The following is a 21,693-nucleotide window of genomic DNA, read 5'->3' on the forward strand; positions in this document are numbered from 1 at the left end:
GATTCGGATGTTACTGGTCTAGTATGTTCGGTCGTCAACGGATTTGTCGATTGTCGACGTCATTGGTTATGTGCTCGTCTGTCATTGGAAGATGGGCTTAGAGACGAGGCTGTTCGCGGTGTCTCCCATCTGTGGTTTGTTGTGTGTCTTCTGTGGCAAGTGGGCGATGAATAGGGTGGCAAATGTGGGTCGACTGTTTGATGGAGAGGATTTTGGACTGGGCGTGCTGGAACGAATCTCTTTTTGATCTGAGGTGGAATGGTGTAATAGGTACTGAAGTACACTAGGTTATATTTAACCAATAACGTTTATTAAACCAGGTAACAACAAATGACAATTAGCAGTTAACATCGGTTGATACTTAACTATCGGTTATACTAATGTGCTTATTTTTCCGACCGAACTGATTCTTTTCTTCGTTGCCCATCGATATCCCCACTGGCGTGCGTTCATTATAAGTGCCGCCGTGGCTGGCGCGTGTATGCCCTTCCGAGAAATTCGGCGGAAGGAACGTGAAGATATCGATGACAGATTGAGTACGTCGTGTTGCGTTTTGACGGCGTAGCGTAGCGCTTTGTATCACGGAGCCGTTGGAAAGTTCCATAGTCCTTGTCGCCACAGATCATTGATCTTAACTCGCAGTTTTATCAGTGGTTCGTACTTCTCCGGGCATTTTAGATTTTTTCATTCTCATCTAGTGTTCTTGCTTTCTCATTTTCTGATGTAAATAGTTCTAGTGGATTTACCTGTTTGGGTTTCTTTTGAGCATTTCTGTTTCTGTTTCTACATAATTCCACTGGGTGGAATCGGTCCGGGAAGTTCAGTGCTTCACAGATCGTGCACGGTTGTTTCTTGGATGGTGGGTTTGCATTTTTGTCCAGGTTTAGCTTTCTTGTGTTTCTTTCCTTTTTCTCTGGTCTTCATATTGTCCCAAAATTCCCATTAGGTCATTTGTTGATTGTACACTTTCTCGATTTTATCTTCGATATCGATAGGTAATCCAATGACAATCAAATGTATCCTCACGTCTTCATCCATTTTCCTCTTTACTTCCAATATTAGTCGTTCTTTCTCTAAGGCATATTTAATAAACGAACCTGAAAGGTATTTGAAGTTGTAAGCGTATCGTATTGCAGACCAACCTTTATTGTTAAAGGTTTTGAGAAATGCATCTTTCCAGTCTTCCCAATTGTGTCTTCAGCCTTCAGCAGATTTGTTTGGTACCATTTTGCTGCTGTTTTCTCTAAATACTTTTTTTAAACCTTTGACTTTCTCCTCATCATTTTTTATTTTATATTTTCTGCATTCTTCTTCATACTCTGATATCCAGTCTGTGGCTTCTTGAGTTCCATCAAATTATTTTATACTATTGTTTCTTCTATTTCACGCTTATCTCGTTTTTGGAGAGTTTCTAGAAGTGTTTCCATGTCCACACTGGACTTCTCGGTTTCCGTCTTTATTTTCCTTGTGTTTAACATTTCTATACTGGCCTACCTTGGTTAGACTGTTTGCGGTTCTTCACTCTTGCTGAACTGAATAATTGCTGATATTCCCGTTTTGCTTGATATTCCCGGGGGGAAATGTAGCATACTTCGTCTTCTGGTCTTCTTATAGATTCTATACTCTCTATCTTCTCCCCTTTTGCGTTCTCGTTCATGACGATACGTAAGTTAACTTTCAGCGGCATGGCGTAACGGAAATCGATTTATAAGGTTCAATTCTAGGATAATTCAGGGATCGATTCTGAAAATCAAGTTTATTGTGAAAATACTTAAATGAAATACAGGAGTAAACAACAATTAATAATTAACAACAATTAATAACAGTAATAATTAAATAAACAACAACCAATTAATAACAGTAAATAATAAATAGCAAGTTCTGTGCAATGTCTACCTGAAAATCGAGAATCGATTTTCAACGTCCTGAGCTACCGATTTTTCTCCGTCAATCCTCAATGTTTTAAATAATTACTCTTTCTTCTGTGATCTTGTCTATCTCCGATGTTGATCTCTGTCCGTCCGTTTGGGAAATGCGTGTCTCTCAAAATGGCTCTCCGTGAAACAAAGAAAGCCGTTCTGTCCGTGAAACAAAAGAAGTCGTGCTGTCCGTAAAACAGAGAAAGTCCCTTTGTTTATCCGCATTTGAACTCTTAGAGAGTTTACGTAAGTATTTCAAAATTCTCAATGCATATTTATAGTGGGTCTCGTGGTAACTGTTTTGAAATCGACTTAAATAGTTTACACTATAGCTAACGTCTAATCTTGTTCCAGTACTAATATATAATAAAACTCCTGTGAGATTTCTATATCTTATATCGTCCGAGGCTGATTGTGCGGGTGCTAAACTTAAGTTTTGTTCCATTGGTGTAAAATATAGTTTACTATTTTCTATATTATATTGTTTCGCTAATAACTCTATATAACTACTTTGATCTAATTTTATCTCACACTTCTTATAATCGTATTCAATGTTTATTCCTATGTAAATCTTTGCTTCACCTAAGTCCTTCATCGCAAATTTGTTTGACAATGTGTTTTTAATTTCATCGATTTTTCTTTTCTTTTTTTTCCACATGTTAATAAGTTGTCTACGAATAGAATTAAGTATATAACATCATCGCTCTCGTACTTCATATACAGACAATAATCATTCTCACTTCTTTGAAATCCTAGTTTTTTCATATACTTTACATACTTTCCCGCTTTTATCGTCGTAACCTACAGGTTGTTTTACAAATACTTCCGATTTTATAGTTCCGTTTAGGAAAACTGTTTCTACATCCATTTGCGTAATTGTCAAACCATATTGACAGCAATAAGATAGTAATAACTTCAACGTTTGCATTTTTGCCACTGGAGAGTATAAATTTTCCAGTACTTCCTTTTGTTGGAAGCCTCGAATAACTAGTTGCGCTTTCTTACGATTATCAGATTTATTCGTATATACCCATTTCAAGTCTAATACTTTTTTGTCTTTTGGTTTCTCTACTAATTTCCAGGTCTTATTTTTGATTAAACTATTCATTTCTCGATCCATTGCTTCTTTCCATGAACCGCTCGCATCTCCACTTAAAGCTTCTTCATAGGTTTGAGGACTGTCTGCGCTAACTACATTCACATAAATGAAATATGAGCTAGTTTGGCCATATCTTTCAGGTTTCTTTCTCTCCCGTCCTGACCTTCTCAAATTATTTTCTGTGTCCTCAAGTTTTCTTTCTGATTCGTTACTTAAATTTCTCTCCTCTTTTATTGCAATCTGCTCGACCTTTTCCTCATTTATTTCATTTTCATGAATTTCGTTTGAATCCGAATGTTGGTCAAAATCCTTTTCTCTTTCATTGTCTGATTCATCTTCTCCTTGAAATCCTACTAAATTATCATCTTCACCTATAAATTCTACGTGTCTTGCAATGATAATTTTATTATTAACTAGGATCCTGTATCAAATGTTTTCATAACCTACAAGTATCCTAGTGTCTGCTTTTTTGTCCCATTTCGAATTTCTTTTAATTTCACGTATTCTTACGAAAATTACTTCCGTACAATCTTCAATTATTTATATTCGGTTTCCTTTTAAAAAATATTTCAAATGGTGTTTTATTTTCATATGTGTTCGTAATGGTTCTATTTTTTAAGTACGCCGCGGCTCTAACTATTCCCGGCCAATATTTAATATTCAGCTTTGAATCATGTAATAAGCATCTAGCGGAATTCATGATTGTTCTATTGTAGCGCTCAGCTGTTCCATTTAACTCGTGAACATAAGGTGGGCATGGTTCTAGGACAATTCCCTTTTCCCTAATTAGATTGTACATGTTTTTCTTCATATATTCTTTTCCATTATCGCATCTTAATCTTTTTATCTTCTTACCAGTAAGATTTTCAATTTTGTTTATATAATGAAGGAAACAATTGTAAACTTCATCGTTTGATTTCAAAGTATAAATCAATGCGCATTTAATGTAGTCGTCTATAAATGTTAAGAAATATTTAGATCCATCAAACCCGGTATTTTTATCAAGTTCATTTAAATCGGTATGTGCTAATTCTAAAATCTCGTGTGCTCTACTACGGTTATTTTGAAAGGGTAAATTGTGCATTTTATTTTCGATACGTGTATCACATTCTAATTGTACTTGCTCAAAATTTCCTGGCATTCCCTCAATTAATTTTTTTAATTAATTAAGGTTTACATGCCCTAAAATTCTGTGAAATTTTTCCTTATTTGTCATTTTTCCTGCATTTTTAGCGTGACATTCTTGCCTTTCAATGCAACTACTTATTTTATATGTCGGGGTAGCGTTGTGGATAGGGTTGTGGGTGTTTGCTGGATCTTCATTGAAATTGGCCATCGTTACGGTATAACAAAAGTACGGTTTATTAACACAAGTATGGATAACACAGATTTGACAATCTACCACAACGATTAGGCGCTCGCGATATTAGTGACAATGGTCTCAGGTTCGATAACGAATCCGCGGTCAACGGGATGATAGATGAACGTTCTCACAAAATCTAAGCCTGAACAATTATTGATCGTAAAGGCGTTACTCTTTAGTCGATGAGATCGCGAGGGAGAATGAATTTCCGTATCGATGATGCCACAGAGGAAAACTATATGGGGTGTGCCTAAAGGCGCGAAATCCTCGGATTTGTCGAGAAAAGCCTTCGTTCTGAACATGTACTGCGGACACGCATCGACATCTGGCAATCATCTTACTCGAAGAATAGGGTCTTTGTGTCGTGCGCCACGGGACAGAAACTGTTGGAAAGTTTACTGCCGAGTGCCGCCACAAATATTTCTTTTAAGGAGAGCTGTGAAATTACTCCATACCTTTGTTAGACAAAGCGTTCATCTCTTGACCGCGGCTACGTTAGGCGACAGACTGTCGCCTCGAACCAAAGCTCGCTATCGCTAATCTCGAACAATTACAATCGGATTGAATAACTACAATTGTTTAATTACAGCTATCGTAGACTCTAGATTACAATGTTGCGGGATTATCCAAAATTCCAGAGGCTCCGGTGTTCTTTCATCTCCGACACGGCCATCCTGACTATCACACGTCCTCGTGTGTAGCTAAAAATATTGAGTTTTTCCAAAATTAGGCTCGACGTAATTGATATTATTTACCATTCCATTAAATGTCCCAATAAGTCAAGGGTCCATTTCAACAGTGAAACTTCGTTCGGAGGTGTGACAAGCAAGGAAATGAAAGAGGACTAAAATTAGTAGCGTTACGATTTGTGTTCAAAGTGTTAGTTGCATTCTGTGAGTTATCAGTCAGATCGTAATGACAGGACAGGATTCATTTTCGATTTCACACAGGGATGAATCTCAGTTTGTTGGATCATATTACTACGTTGGGTGTATTACAAAGGCGCGGGACATATTACGAAGGCGCGGGACATATTACGAGGGCGCGGGACATATTACGAAGGCGCGGGACATATTACGAGGGCGCGGGACATATTACGAGGGCACGGGACATTACGAGGGCGCGGGACATATTACGAGGGAGCGGGACATATTACGAGGGCGCGGGACATATTACGAGGGCACGGGACATTACGAGGGCGCGGGACATATTACGAGGGAGCGGGACATATTACGAGGGAGCGGGACATATTACGAGGGCGCGGGACATATTACGAAGGCGCAGGGCAACACACTGAACATATTACGAAGGCGCAGGGCACCGTAATGGGTGTATTAATACAATCACAACGAGATGTTAATGATTCTCTGAGATCCGTGTACTCACATCGTTACTATCACCGGCGTTGTCATCGGCGCCGACGTCCAACTCAGCAGGAACGCAGCTTTCTGGCATTTTTCTCAGTCTGTCGTGTCTGTCCTTATATGATCGTTTGCCGTCTAAGGTTTTTAAAGTACATCTACCTCCTTCCAAAATCTCTGCTATTATGAATGGACCCCTGAATTTCGGATCTAACTTCGTCTGGTTTCTTTCCTCGTTTTTGCGTAATACAAAATCACCAAGGTTAAACCTAACTATTTTAGCTTTATTTTTGTCGAACCTATCTTTATCGTATTTGCAGCTAGCGTCTATATTCTTTATCGCCTGCTGTCTTACATGGGAGATATCTACTTCTCTTTCTTCGATATTGTCGGGTAGGGATAAGCCGTAGGGTCTTGCTGTTTTACCGATTAGTGGTTCTAATGGGCTCGACTTAGTCACGCGGTTGGCAGTGCAATTTAAAACCAGTTGTATTTCCCCGATTGCGTCTTGCCAAGACCGCCCGGTCGTTTCTATTGTTGTGAACATATTTTTTAGCGTACCCATAATACGCTCTACCTGTCCATTGGCCCTACTAGCACCGGTTGCTATTAAGTGGAGTTTAATATGTTTATCTTGACAAAAATTTTGAAATTCCTTGCCCGTAAAACATCTTCTTTGATCCGCTATTACCCGGCAGGGACTGCCGAATAAAAATATAGCCGACTTAAGTGCTTTAATGGTGTTAAGGGAATCTATTTTACGGGTATGGTGTAGGTATATGAATTTGGTAAAAGCGTCAACCAAAACAATGACGTACTACTCTTTCAAGTCATTCTTACCCGTCAACTTGCCCGTTATGTCCATGCGAACCGTATGCCCCAGGGTATGCTGATCTTAGGTATGGGATGTAGTTCGGCTTGTATTTTGCCCGAACTAGCCTTTGAAACTCGACAAGCATGACGGTTTTCAACGAATTTACGAACATATTTCGCCATTTCTTCGAACCAGTAATACTCGCACAATTTCTCAAGCGTTTTATCCCATCCCAAGTGCATAATTGATAACGGACATTATGACATTGGACATGGGAATTGTACATGGTTGATAACGGACCACCTAAAACCTCTTGGGACAATGGGCAAGCAGAGAGTTCTGCCTTTCCTTTGTATCTTACGGTACAGGGTGCCGGATCGTAGTTCGTAAGTATTCGCGATATCGTCCGCAAGCTCATCGTTTCGCAACTTACTGGCGATTTCTGTAATTTGGGGATCGCGACGTTGTTCCGTTAATAGCCAATCTTCGGAGATTTCGGCCAGATTGATTTCTCTCTCTGTAGCTTTGCTGATCGTACGGCGATCCAAGTCTACGGGGTTTCGCGAAAAGAAGTCTACGTGGGCCATTCGTTTACATTCCCGGTACATAATGTCAAAGGTAAAGGTTTGTAAGTAAGCCCACCACCTGTAAACCATATCATTTAAATGTACTTTATTGTTGGATGACTTCAAGGAATTGTAATCAGTGACGACAAGAAATTCTCGTCCGTGTAGATAATGAAGGAAATGTTTGACGGCGTTTACAATCGCTAACGTTTCTAGTTCATAGGAATGATATCTAGATTCCGCAGGGCTAGTCCTTTTACTGTAATATTCCACTACTCTATTTTTACCTTCAACCTTGTGCATTAAAATAGCCCCATATCCCTCAGAACTAGCGTCGGTATGTAGTTCTGTCGGGTAGTTGGAGTCGAATATCATTAACACCGGCGCTTCAGGCAGGACGGAGATTACCTTTTGCCTTATTTTTTCATGTCTATCCGCCCAAGCTATGCTTTTATTACCGGAAGTGTGTCACGTCCCGCGCTCCGCACGCGCCGTAACGAGAACAAGAAAACTATTCTATACAAAACGCGCGAATAAAGATTTGAATACACAAACGAACACACGGCGCCGCGAAACTAAAGGAAGGATTAACAAAGTGAGGGGCGACTAATAAATCTAATCAGTATAAAATAAAATAAAATAAATAAAACCAGCTAACGGATTGAACGAGTTACGAACCAAACAAATAAACCAGGAAATAAGAATAACTACGGAAAGGGAAATAATTGAAACGCCAGAAATACAAGTATATATAAATATATTTTAATCAATCAACTTGAAGAGTTACATATAAGTATAAACATATATGCTAGGCACGTAATAAATTAGTAAATATTAGAGTTAGCGCTTATAATACTATGCAATAAATACAATATTATCAATTTATGAAATATAAGTATATACAAAGTTAAAAACTAATACATACAATATTGTATTATTAAAGAAATAAAAGTTACATTGTCAGAAACATATATATATGTGTGCGCATTCTATTAAACTGATACATATTTGAAACTAGCCTACGTTCCGGTAAAGAATTATAAAATAAGAACTACATTACGAAACATGCATGTCTATATATATATATATATTATATTCTAAACTAAACTACTATTAATGTACGCTCGAATCGACAATCTAAGATACAGGCTACGCTCCGGTAAAGAGTTATAAAATAAGAACTACGCTACGAAACATGCATGTCTCTATACAAACATATAAAAATCTATATTCTAAACTACTATTAATCTATGTGCATTCTACAATCTAAAGTACATACTTAAAACTAGCCTACATGCCGGTAGAGCATTATAATATAAGAATTACATTATGAAACATGGATGTCTCTATACAAACTTATAAAAATCTATATTCTAAACTACTACTAATCTATGTGCATTCTACAATCTAAAATACATACTTAAAACTAGCCTAAATGCCGGTAGAGCATTATAATATAAGAATTACATTATGAAACATGCATGTCTCTATATAAACATATAAATAATTTATTTTTCTAAACTAAAACTACTATTAATAATCTACAAAAGAAATAGAACACACAACGCAACACTTGGGACTAAGCGACAACCTGTCGATAGCCCAAACGCTCAAAGTAATTAACACCGCAACGACCTGAGTAATTGCATACAGAAATTCTATCATCAAACACAAATATGTAAACACACACTAAACGCACAATACTCAACAAACTTACGCAAAACAACTCGATGGAGGAGGTCTTTGTTATGGGAGAGCAGCGGAGTTGCGCGTGTTGCCCGAGCAAACTTTAAAATGATAATGATGCTGCAGCCACCAGCCCTTCCACGCGCCGAAGAAACACCGGTAATTCCCACGGTACAGCACGTGGAAGTTTCTCGCGGAAAGGACTAGATCAGCGTGGAATGCTTCAAATCTCCTAGACGCTAGCTCAGCGGAAACACAGGACTGATAAAAAACTAAGTCGAAATATGAAATTTACATTTTGTCACGTACGATTCCAAGAAGCCCAAACTGCAACATCCCGATTCCCACGGAAGCGTACCCCCAGCGGACCACCACCCCGTGGGGGATGGCATTATAAATAAGCGATGCAACATAGCGCGGCGTTCTTTAATTCTTTATTCGTTCTTCAGTTCATTATTCGTTCATTAGTTTGCGATCGTTTGTTACTACGGCTCATTATTCTTTGCGTCTAGAAATTTGTATAAGTATTTTGCGTTTCGGGGTCTTTAGTTTTTCGATAAAGAGAAGAGAGTCGCGATTAAATAAAGTAAAATTTTAAGTCTTCATTACGATATCAATTCAGTTAGCAAGTCACTCAATTTGTATCGAAATAGTTTAATAAAGTAAAGGTTGATAGAAAACTATATTCGAGATTAAATAATAAACCCAACAACCTTCGACGATCACCGGGACAGCTGGAGTGATGGCACCAGATAGCACCTTTTCCTCAAGGTAAGCAAATTAAATTTAAAAAACTTTCTTCTTCTCTGGCAATCTCGTTGTCCTCGAGAATTGAATCAAAACCTCCTATCATCGATTTCATTTACGGTTTTAAAGATAGAAATATTGCTTAAATTTTAAACAAAGGAGTTGTCCGTTGTGTCGGCTTGTGCGAACGGTGTTTTCAGCTACTGAAACACCCACTGATCTTCGCATTCCTCCTCCCATTGTTGGTAAAATATTACCCATAAAGTAAATAAAGAAGAAAAAGGGGTAACTAAGGAAAAGGATTCTAAACATTTTCAAGCTGAAGAAACACAAGTTCAACGAGCTCGAAGAAATCAAAAGGGAGAAAATAGGGAATCACCAGTCGAAGATATATCTAAAAACTTGAATAAATACGCTAGCCATTGGATTATAATTGGATTAAAAATACTTTATTGGTTACTACATCTAATATTTGACGTAGGTAACATAGTAGGTAGTGCTGATCTTATGATTTCCCTAGGAAAATATAGATGGTATCACACTATACTATATACAAAATATTTTTGGGTTAATATGGCTGCCGCACTTTCAAAAATTTGTATCTTGAATGCTATTAGCAAGCAATTGGGTAATTGGATCAATGTCAGTAAACCTGCGTCTTGGCGCAAAATAAAAACTAAAATGAAGGAAAGGAACGAAATTCTCCCCGCACGAATTAGTTTCGGACATCTAGCCAAAGAACCTATTGGTGAAGTAGCAATCGAAGAGAACACGGAACCAACATGCGCAGAATATCACAAAGATCTGTTCAATAAAATTAACACTGTACGACGAATGGCAAGAGAAAATTTGATAAAGTCCAAACTAAGACCAACAATCGACGAATCAACCTTCAAGATTTTAAAACAGGAGACTCGATATATCTATTAAAAGAACCTAGTAAGGAAAATTCTCCCATCAATATATTAGACGACACAAAGTGCTAGAAATCTTGCAGAACAAAACGTCAAGATTGAAGTAAAAGGGATTCCGCGAACGGTGCACTTAAACAAGCTAAAACTAGCGCATAATCGAAATAAACAATGAATAAAGTGATTTCAGTGGGCAACGTAGTGCAGTAGTGTATATTGTAGTGCTGTTCGTCGATACAGATATCGAACACCTAAAAGGAAAGGAAAAATTATTATGTGTATTCTTATTATTGTTTGAATATAAAACGTGTTGATTCAACAAATAATTAAAAGAGTAAAAGTGAAAGTTACCTTGAGAACAAGTAATCAACAAATAAGGAAGTGTACATGCAAGTATAGGTTATGGATCGTTGTTCGTGGAACATAACGTATGACAGCAACCTAAAATAAGTGAATAAATTAGTCTCAATTGTCTCAGTGCAAAATGCAAGGTTACTAAGTGTTATAACTATATTGTGAATAAATCAAAAGGAAGTGTGACACTGTCCATCGAATAATACAGATAGCGGAAACCTAAAAGAAAAAAAAAGAAAATTATCAGGTGTACTCCAATTATTGTTTGAATATACAACGTGTTGATTCAATAAATAATTAAAAGAGTGGAAGTGAAAATTACCTTGTGAACAAGTGATCATAATACAAGAAGGTTTACGTGTAAAATAGGTTATGGCTCCCTGTTTGCGGAACACCATGTACAACAGCCAGCTGAAGAATAAATGAACAAATTAACTTCAACTGCCTTAATGCAAGTTACAACAGTACTAAATGTCATAACAATACTGTGGAAGCATGCCACTGTTCGTCGAACAACACAGATAGCGGAACCCTGAAAAGGAAAAGAAGTTTATTACGAGTGCTCCGATTACTGTTTGAATGTGAAACGTGTTAGTTCAACGAATAACTAAAACGGTGAAGGTGCAACTTACCTCGTGAACAATTAATCACCAGACAAGGAAGTGTACATGCATGAATTTTGCAGATTAACAAGAAGAAATAAAGTAGCTGATAAGTGTAGAAAGAGGTTAGAAAATAATTAAGATAGATTAATTGAAAGTAAAAGGATATTTTATTATGTATTAATCTACGTAGTATTGTTATATTATTATATCTAACATGTAGAAGCGGATTTTGTAATGCACAATAGCGGTCGCACACACAATGCCTTATACACATATTAAATTAAATAAACTAAACAGTACCTTTATGGCTACAGATATAAGACGATTGAAGACAACCGTAGTAAGTATTTAAGGCATATCGAACAATCAGATGATGTTGTGGGAATGCTCTAGGTAAGTGATGCAGCATCGAAAGAGTAGAACCTGAAGAATTACAGACAATGTTAATCTAACAAGTAGATTTTAATCACTAATAAGGGAACTAACTCATATCATACACAAAATAATAGCAGATAGCAAGTACATGCAATAATGAATTAATAGGAAAAATAAGAAAGGTTAATAAACACAGGAATAGGTTAGAAATTAATCAAGATAGACTAACTAAATATTAACAACATGACCGAACTCGGTGCAAAAGAATAAAGTTACGCTACACAAAATATCTGGTAACACAATACACAAAAAACATTAACTAAATTAAACAAGACTTATATAAATGCAAGTCGTGTATAATCAAAACAATGACTATTGAAATTCGGTAACAACACAATCCATGCTATCACATTTAAGTAACACACGGTATTGACACACACAATATCATAATACACAAAACAATATTACAGAAACACTACTAAATAAAAATTATAGCAATTAACAATTAATTAGCTATTTCAACAACACGCTACTGTTGACATTAAACCAACGATACACGCAAGCGACCATGTTGAAAAATTCGTCGCGCGTACCCCACACATACGCACCTCATCACAAATAATAGCCAATACATTGTAATACAGCATCATAATAGCAATGTTAGGTACTAATAAAAAAAAAACAAGAAAAAAAAAGGGGGAGAGAGTTAAGGAAAATATATATAATAAATAACAACTAACATAATCATAACATATTATATATATATTATATTATATACAGAGATACAGTATTCATACAAGGAACAGGTCCGAATGAAACATATATATATATAAAAAAAATATAATATATATATATATATTAACTATTTTTGTATGTGTGTACAGAACTGATAGCGAATTCATCAACCATTCTCTGAACGACGGATGGAAGAACATGTAGGTGTTGTCCAGACGTTTCACGAGGAATCCAGAGAGCATTTCGAATCTCTGCAGAAAATCCTCCCATGCACGATCGTTTACAATAATCAGATTCATCTCGAAATTTTTTTTAGTTCAAGGAATAGCAATCCGCACCGTAGAACTGTAAAGCACCTGTACGCCACTCACGAAACCAAATACTTTTGCTATCCATCTGTAAACAAACAACATCTATAACTATACATATAATTTTCACTTATGTTTACCAATATATATACACGCATGTTGTAAAGTAGGCGATATTTATAACACTCACTTCCATTGATAATGCAAGTGACTCGTAAAATAAGTCGTCATATTTACCATTACACGCACATATATATATATATATATATATATTCAAAGACAAGCTATAATTGTAATATCTATTCCTATTGATAATGTATACTTATATATTTATAACGATAAAACAAATCTCATCTATATTACTTACCAATACGTATGCATATATGTATATAATTATAACCCAGGTAGCATTCATAATATTTATTTTCACTGATAACATGTACGTAAAACCTAAAATAAAACAAAAGTTTTAATAATAAAAAAAAAAAAGAGAGAAAAAAATAATATAATATATATATGTCGGAGATGAAAGGAAAGCCGAAGCCTTTCCTTGGAAATCTTGGGAACATCCTCTAGTACCTTAGCCTAGATTTTATTATAGTTGTAATTGCTTAAGATTTGTAATAAGCGAGATTGGGTTCGAGGTGACAATAGGTCGCTGAACGTAGCCACGGTCACGGGATGGATGTTTTATCTAACGGAGGTCTGGAGTGGTTGTATGTGTTTTCCGAGAAATGTGGTTGTGGCGGCATGCGGCCTCGAGAGCGGGCCTAGCCACGTGTGATGTTGCCTCGGAGGTGCCGATGCAATGGGACATACATTGTATTAGTAATCAAAACTCCAGGCAGAAACTGCCTAGCAACGGCGTTTGGAACTTTCTCGATGCTTCCAACGAGTGTGCCTAGCAACGGCGTTTGGAACCTTCTCGATGCTTCCAAACGGGTATAGAAAACAAAATGCAATCGTACAGGGAGAAAAATCTCCACGAGGCTGGCATTCTTGCGATTGCCTTGGAGAGTGATACATCGAGCATTTTCGACGATCGCATTTGCGTCTAAGTTAGTTTCGCTTAGTAAGGAGTTATCCCGGTGACCGTGGATTCGTTTGAACTCAAACATTGCTAATAGTATTATTTAATTTAATTATTCGTAGATCGTATTATTCATTAGGCTTAGTGTTTGTTAGACTTATTATTAGTTGTACTTATTATTTGTTAAGCTTAGTGATAGACCTGTATACACGTGTAAATAAAATCTCGGCTTTGTGAAACGATGGCTAGTCCACATGAAGAGTCGTCGCGCGCCCAAAATTCGAATCGTGATCCGACATCAGAAGTGGGATTAGAACCGTTTAAAGTGCTACAAGAGCAAATGGTCCTTATGCGCGAGTTGATTCAGACGCTAGCGCACAAACCGGAGGAGCAAAGACCGAGTACGGAATCTAAGGATGCAACGTTACCACGTTTTGACCCCGAAGGTGCGGGCGCCGATCCATCCGCGTGGTGCTCTCATGCTGATTTGATTTTGAAAGACCACCCGATGCAAGATAGTGCGTTACTTTCCGCTCTAAATCGCGCCCTAAGGGGTCCTGCTGCGCATTGGCTTTCACAAATGGTGCGCGGTGGAAAGCTTACCTGGCCAACGTTTAAGGAACAATTTCTTTCGCGTTTTGGTGGCAGAGAGACAGCCGCTTCGGCGTTACTAAGGATATCCAGAGAACGACCGTCGGAGACTGAATCCCCGGGAGCGTACGGTAGTCGCCTCCGCTCCATGCTGCAGATGAAGTTGCAGGATCTAACGATGCCCGAAGTGATCAATGCCCTCGCCCTTTATATACTGAGTTCACAAGATCGACGCTTTCGGCGACTAACGCTCGCGAATAATATCAGGACGGAGGACCAATTTCATGATGAAATGAGGATTCTCCCTTACAACGATCAGCCGACATTTTCGCCAAGAAATTCACTAACGGAACCTGAAGCTAAACGAAGCAGGCTATCAGTTCCTCGGATTAAGTGCTACCGCTGTGGTGCTCTCGGACATAGGAGAACGGAGTGTCGCCTGCAAATACAAACGGGGAAGGAGCAGGATATACGAAACCCGAAGGAAAAACGACCAGCCGCATCGTCGAAGGTGACCTGCTTCAAATGCCACGAGGAGGGACATATCGCGCCTAATTGCCTATCATCGCGGAAAAGAAACTACGATTCCATTGACGAACGCCGGATCGACTCCTGTGTAGTGGAAGCTCCGGCTGGTAGATTAAGCCATCTGGGTGAGTCGTATCCATTTTACTTTGATTCTGGGGCCGAGTGTTCGTTAATCAAAGAGTCCCTAGCCTCGAAATTTTCGGGTAAAAGAATAACCGATGTGGTAGTGATGCGAGGGATCGGGAATACTTGTATTAAGAGTACACTTCAGATTTTGTCCACTGTTTGTATTAACGGTCTTACATTGGAGATAGTTTTTCATGTCCTTGCCGACGATTACCTAAAATACGATATCATGATTGGTCGCGAGATTTTGAGCCAGGGATTCGACGTAAATATCACGCAAAATAGCCTCGTTATTTGTAAAACAAAGGTCGTTAACGCTTGTGGTAAAGTCGCGGAAGATGCGGTCAACATTAACGAGGTTGACACTGATGTGATCGGTAACGACAGAGATCGATTAATCTCTGTTCTCGAAAAATTTAAAGAATCATTCATTACGGGTTTCCCGCGTACTCGCGTCAATACGGGTCAGTTGGAAATACGGCTAATTGATCCCAACGTCACCGTGCAGAGAAGCCCTTACAGGCTTAGCGAGGAAGAGCGAAGAATAGTACGCGAGAGAATAGACGAATTAATGAAAGCACAAATCGTAAAACCTAGTAATTCGCCGTTCGCGAGCCCTATGATACTCGTGAAGAAGAAGGACGGCTCAGACAGATTGTGTGTAGACTTTCGAGCGCTGAATAAAAATACGGTCGCGGATCGGTATCCCTTACCCCTTATTGCTGACCAAATCGCGAGATTGCAGAGTGCGAGATACTTCATTAGCCTGGACATGGCTAGCGGATTTCACCAGATCCCCATTCATCCTAACTCGACGGAATATACTGCGTTCGTTACCCCCGACGGTCAATACGAATACGTGACGATGCCGTTTGGATTGAAAAATGCACCAGCCGTTTTCCAGAGAGCCATTTTCAAGGCCTTAGGCGACCTCGCTTATTCGTATGTCATTGTTTGTTTGGGCGACGTTCTAATAATCGCCGACTCAATAGATCAAGCTCTAGAAAGGTTGCACACTGTACTAAACACTCTCGTAAACGCCGGATTTTCTTTCAATTTCGCTAAATGTTCTTTTCTGAAAACGTCGGTACTTTATTTGGGATATGTAATTCGTAACGGAGAAGTTCGTCCAAACCCGGGAAAAATACAAGCTTTGAATTCTTTACCTGCACCGTCGACTGTCACACAGCTTAGGCAGTTCATAGGTTTGGCCTCTTACTTCCGAAAATTTATTCCTAAATTTTCACAAGTGATGAAACCCTTGTACGCACTCACTTCTAGTAACAAGCACATAACTTGGACGGACAGGCACGAAAAGATAAGACAACAGATAATTTCCGTTCTGACCGACGCGCCAGTGAATGATATTTGATCCCAATCATCCCATAGAGCTACATACCGACGCTAGTTCGGAGGGGTATGGAGCTATTTTAATGCACAAAGTCGAAAAGGAAAACAGAGTCATCGAATATTATAGTAAAAGAACCAGTCCCGCGGAATCTAGGTATCATTCGTACGAACTGGAGACACTAGCAGTAGTAAGCGCCGTCAAGCATTTCCGACACTACTTACATGGACGGAAATTCTTAGTAGTTACCGACTGTAATTCCTTGAAAGCCTCCAGCAACAAAGTAAACTTAAACGACCGGGTTTATAGGTGGTGGGCTTATTTGCAAACATTCGATTTTGACATCATGTATCGAGAGGGTAAACGAATGGCCCACGTAGATTTCTTTTCGCGAAACCCCGTAGACTTGAATCGCCGTACGATAGACAAGGTCGCAGAGAAAGAGATTAATCTGGCCGAGATCTCCGAAGATTGGCTATTAGCGGAACAACGTCGCGATCCGCAAATCTCCGAAATCGTTAATAAATTACAGAACGAAGAGCTCGCGGAAGATATCGCGAATACCTACGAACTGCGATCCGGTACACTTTACCGTAAAATACAACGAAAGGGCAGAACCCTTTGCTTACCCATTGTTCCGAGAGGTTTTAGATGGTCCGTCATCAACCATGTGCATCAGTCAATTATGCACTTAGGATGGGATAAAACGCTCGAGAAGCTCTATGAGTATTATTGGTTCGAGGGAATGGCGAAGTACGTTCGCAAATTTGTCGAGAACTGCCATGCTTGTAGAGTTTCGAAGGCTAGTTCAGGTAAAATACAGGCTGAACTGCATCCTATACCTAAGACCGGCATACCGTGGCATACGGTGCACATGGACATAACGGGCAAGCTGAGTGGCAAGAATGACTCAAAAGAGTATGTCGTCGTCTTGATCGATGCCTTTACGAAATTCGTGCACTTACATCACACACGCAAATTGGATTCGCTTAGCGTTATCAAGGCACTTAAGTCCGCCGTGTTTTTGTTCGGTAGTCCCTGTCGGGTAATAGCAGATCAGGGTAGATGTTTCACGGGCCGGGAATTTCAAGAATTCTGTGCAAGCAAACAAATCAAAGTTCATTTGATCGCGACCGGTGCAAGTAGGGCCAATGGGCAAGTAGAACGTGTTATGAGCACGTTAAAAAATATGTTCACAACGGTAGAAACGACCGGGCGTTCATGGCAAGACGCGATCGGGGAGATGCAATTGGCTTTGAATTGCACCATCAACCGCGTAACCAAATCGAGTCCTTTAGAGTTATTGATTGGTAGAGCAGCAAGACCGTATGACTTATTACTACCTGATAACATCGAGGAAAAAGAAATAGATATCTCCAGTGTAAGACAACAGGCAATAAAAGAGATGGAAACTAGTGCTAGGTATGACAAAGAGAGATTCGATAAAACCAAAGCTAAAGTAGTTAGGTTTAATCCCGGTGATTTGGTACTACGCCAAAATGAAGAAAGGAACCAGACAAAATTGGATCCAAAATTCAGGGGTCCGTTTGTAATATCGGAGGTCCTGGAAGGAGACCGATATACCTTGAAAACACTGGATGGGAAAAGGTCATACAAGTACAGTCATGACAGGTTAAGGAAAATGCCGGATAGTTGCATTCCTGCGGAGTTGGATGTCTGTTGTGATGACGAGGACAGTGACCATGGCGATGTGAGTACCCCGATCCCAGAGGATCGTAGAATTATATGAGCCCAGGTGCGGCCATGGGATGGAGTTCAGTGCGGTCAGGCACTGGAAGTGACGATGTCATGAAGCTGGGAGCCGGTTTAGTACCGACAGCGACAATGTCACGAGGTTGGAGCTGGTCTAGTACCGACAGCGACAATGTCACGGATTTGGAGCTGGTCTAGTACCGACAGCGACGATGTCACGAAGCTGGAGCTGGTCTAGTACCGACAGTGACAATGTCATGAGGCTGGAGGCGGTCTAGTGTTGACAGCGATTGTGTTACGAGGCTGGTTATGTAACGAACTTTGAGAGTATGTGCGATTCGAAGGATGAGACCCATTTGGGTGTGAAATCGAGAATGGTCTGTCATGTCATTACGACCCGACTGAAAGCACGCAGAATGCAACTGGCACTTTGAATGCCAATCACAATGATACTAATCCTGTTTCCTTTTGTTTTGTTGACGAAGGTACACCCGAGGACGTGTGATAGTCAGGATGGCCGTGTCGGAGATGAAAGGAAAGCCGAAGCCTTTCCTTGGAAATCTTGGGAACATCCTCTAGTACCTTAGCCTAGATTTTATTATAGTTGTAATTGCTTAAGATTTGTAATAAGCGAGATTGGGTTCGAGGTGACAATCGGTCGCTGAACGTAGCCACGGTCACGGGATGGATGTTTTATCTAACGGAGGTCTGGAGTGGTTGTATGTGTTTTCCGAGAAATGTGGTTGTGGCGGCATGCGGCCTCGAGAGCGGGCCTAGCCACGTGTGATGTTGCCTCGGAGGTGCCGATGCAATGGGACATACATTGTATTAGTAATCAAAACTCCAGGCAGAAACTGCCTAGCAACGGCGTTTGGAACTTTCTCGATGCTTCCAACGAGTGTGCCTAGCAACGGCGTTTGGAACCTTCTCGATGCTTCCAAACGGGTATAGAAAACAAAATGCAATCGTACAGGGAGAAAAATCTCCACGAGGCTGGCATTCTTGCGATTGCCTTGGAGAGTGATACATCGAGCATTTTCGACGATCGCATTTGCGTCTAAGTTAGTTTCGCTTAGTAAGGAGTTATCCCGGTGACCGTGGATTCGTTTGAACTCAAACATTGCTAATAGTATTATTTAATTTAATTATTCGTAGATCGTATTATTCATTAGGCTTAGTGTTTGTTAGACTTATTATTAGTTGTACTTATTATTTGTTAAGCTTAGTGATAGACCTGTATATACGTGTAAATAAAATCTCGGCTTTGTGAAACGATGGCTAGTCCACATGAAGAGTCGTCGCGCGACCAAAATTCGAATCGTGATCCGACAAATATAAAAATTTTCTTTTTCTATATATATATATTAATAATAATAAAAGGTTATTCTTATTTCTAATAAACTCGAAAGTAAAATGACAAATGACAATATTATACCATGATATACTGACACAAAGACGCACCACACAGAAGAAACTAATAGAGAACGCTTTAAGCTTGGCAAACTTACGAATTACTTGGCCCGACGAATTTGCATACACCATAACCAAAACCCAGGACACATGGCTCTGATCACAGGAGAAGCGGTCCATATAGTCGAATGCATTCCGGTACAAGTAAAAGTACGACATACAACAAAATGCTACTCGGAGCTACCCGTTTGGCAAGGGAATCGCACCACAGGAACTCCGCCCGGACGTACGTCAAACGTGGCAATATTCAGCACCATCGTCGTTGGCCACGAGCGGAATATACACCCAAAAGGACCTCGACGCACTTCGGGACCACGTCATATTCCCGGCAGAAAAATCTGCAGTTTTGAACACATTGGCCAGAGGAGCAACAGGAAAAACAATCGTCCCTGGAACAGTAAACATTCTGGGAATAATGGACGAAAACACATTAACGACAATAGCAAAAAATACCGTATCAAGCTTATGGAATGGTTTTATGGAATTTGGAACTGTCAGTGCAGCAATATTTGGAATACTTGTAATATTTAAATTAATCAAGACGATAATAGATATAGCCATACACGGATACCAGTTACGTGAAACTTACGGATGTGGAATCGCCCTATTAGGAGCAATATGCGGCTCAGTTACCCACCTGCTACTATACCTCAAAGGAAAACGAAATATCGATGATCAAACGGCACAACCTAGAGGAATATCGATAACACCAGTAGTCACTCAACAACCAACGCCATCTACATCCGCCTTGAGCGAACTCAGAGACACCATCAGTCAAATTTCCTTTGGAAATTTGAACTCCAAGGGAGGGGGTGTCACGTCCCGCGCTCCGCACGCGCCGTAACGAGAACAAGAAAACTATTCTATACAAAACGCGCGAATAAAGATTTGAATACACAAACGAACACACGGCGCCGCGAAACTAAAGGAAGGATTAACAAAGTGAGGGGCGACTAATAAATCCAATCAGTATAAAATAAAATAAAATAAATAAAACCAGCTAACGGATTGAACGAGTTACGAACCAAACAAATAAACCAGGAAATAAGAATAACTACGGAAAGGGAAATAATTGAAACGCCAGAAATACGAGTATATATAAATATATTTTAATCAATCAACTTGAAGAGTTACATATAAGTATAAACATATATGCTAGGCACGTAATAAATTAGTAAATATTAGAGTTAGCGCTTATAATACTATGCAATAAATACAATATTATCAATTTATGAAATATAAGTATATACAAAGTTAAAAACTAATACATACAATATTGTATTATTAAAGAAATAAAAGTTACATTGTCAGAAACATATATATATGTGTGCGCATTCTATTAAACAGATACATATTTGAAACTAGCCTACGTTCCGGTAAAGAATTATAAAATAAGAACTACATTACGAAACATGCATGTCTATATATATATATATATATTATATTCTAAACTAAACTACTATTAATGTACGCTCGAATCGACAATCTAAGATACAGGCTACGCTCCGGTAAAGAGTTATAAAATAAGAACTACGCTACGAAACATGCATGTCTCTATACAAACATATAAAAATCTATATTCTAAACTACTATTAATCTATGTGCATTCTACAATCTAAAGTACATACTTAAAACTAGCCTACATGCCGGTAGAGCATTATAATATAAGAATTACATTATGAAACATGGATGTCTCTATACAAACTTATAAAAATCTATATTCTAAACTACTACTAATCTATGTGCATTCTACAATCTAAAATACATACTTAAAACTAGCCTAAATGCCGGTAGAGCATTATAATATAAGAATTACATTATGAAACATGCATGTCTCTATATAAACATATAAATAATTTATTTTTCTAAACTAAAACTACTATTAATAATCTACAAAAGAAATAGAACACACAACGCAACACTTGGGACTAAGCGACAACCTGTCGATAGCCCAAACGCTCAAAGTAATTAACACCGCAACGACCTGAGTAATTGCATACAGAAATTCTATCATCAAACACAAATATGTAAACACACACTAAAC

General features: G+C 38.9%; 1 protein-coding gene, 1 long non-coding RNA gene and 1 pseudogene across 3 annotated transcripts; all 3 read right to left on the reverse strand.

Annotated features, from left to right (window-relative positions):
• Positions 1-674: 674 nt before the first annotated feature.
• On the reverse strand, positions 675-1,687 carry LOC117239831 (annotated as a pseudogene).
• Positions 1,688-9,977: 8,290 nt separating this feature from the next.
• Positions 9,978-12,485, reverse strand: LOC117239827. 2 transcript variants are annotated; one of them, XM_033505662.1, is made up of 6 exons: positions 12,334-12,485; positions 11,726-11,848; positions 11,307-11,352; positions 11,143-11,231; positions 10,818-10,907; positions 9,978-10,717 (listed from the first exon to the last, which is right to left on the reverse strand). In XM_033505662.1, the coding sequence occupies exons 1-5, from the start codon at positions 12,368-12,370 to the stop codon at positions 10,867-10,869; spliced, it is 336 nt and encodes a 111-aa protein (XP_033361553.1). In that variant the 5' UTR covers positions 12,371-12,485; the 3' UTR covers positions 9,978-10,717; positions 10,818-10,866. The 2 variants fall into 2 exon arrangements, with proteins under 2 accessions (XP_033361553.1, XP_033361552.1); XM_033505661.1 differs by lacking the exons at positions 9,978-10,717; positions 10,818-10,907 and adding an exon at positions 10,959-11,039.
• Positions 12,486-12,841: 356 nt separating this feature from the next.
• LOC117239828 lies at positions 12,842-13,250 on the reverse strand. The gene is made up of 2 exons (XR_004494544.1): positions 13,211-13,250; positions 12,842-12,931 (listed from the first exon to the last, which is right to left on the reverse strand). It is a non-coding gene; the product is annotated as an uncharacterized LOC117239828 (long non-coding RNA).
• Between the last annotated feature and the right edge of the window lie 8,443 nt (positions 13,251-21,693).

The sequence above is a fragment of the Bombus vosnesenskii genome, unplaced genomic scaffold (genome assembly GCF_011952255.1).
Source record: "Bombus vosnesenskii isolate JDL3184/JDL3185 unplaced genomic scaffold, Bvos_JDL3184-5_v1.1 scf7180000014316, whole genome shotgun sequence".
In the NCBI taxonomy this organism is placed as follows: domain Eukaryota; kingdom Metazoa; phylum Arthropoda; class Insecta; order Hymenoptera; family Apidae; genus Bombus; species Bombus vosnesenskii.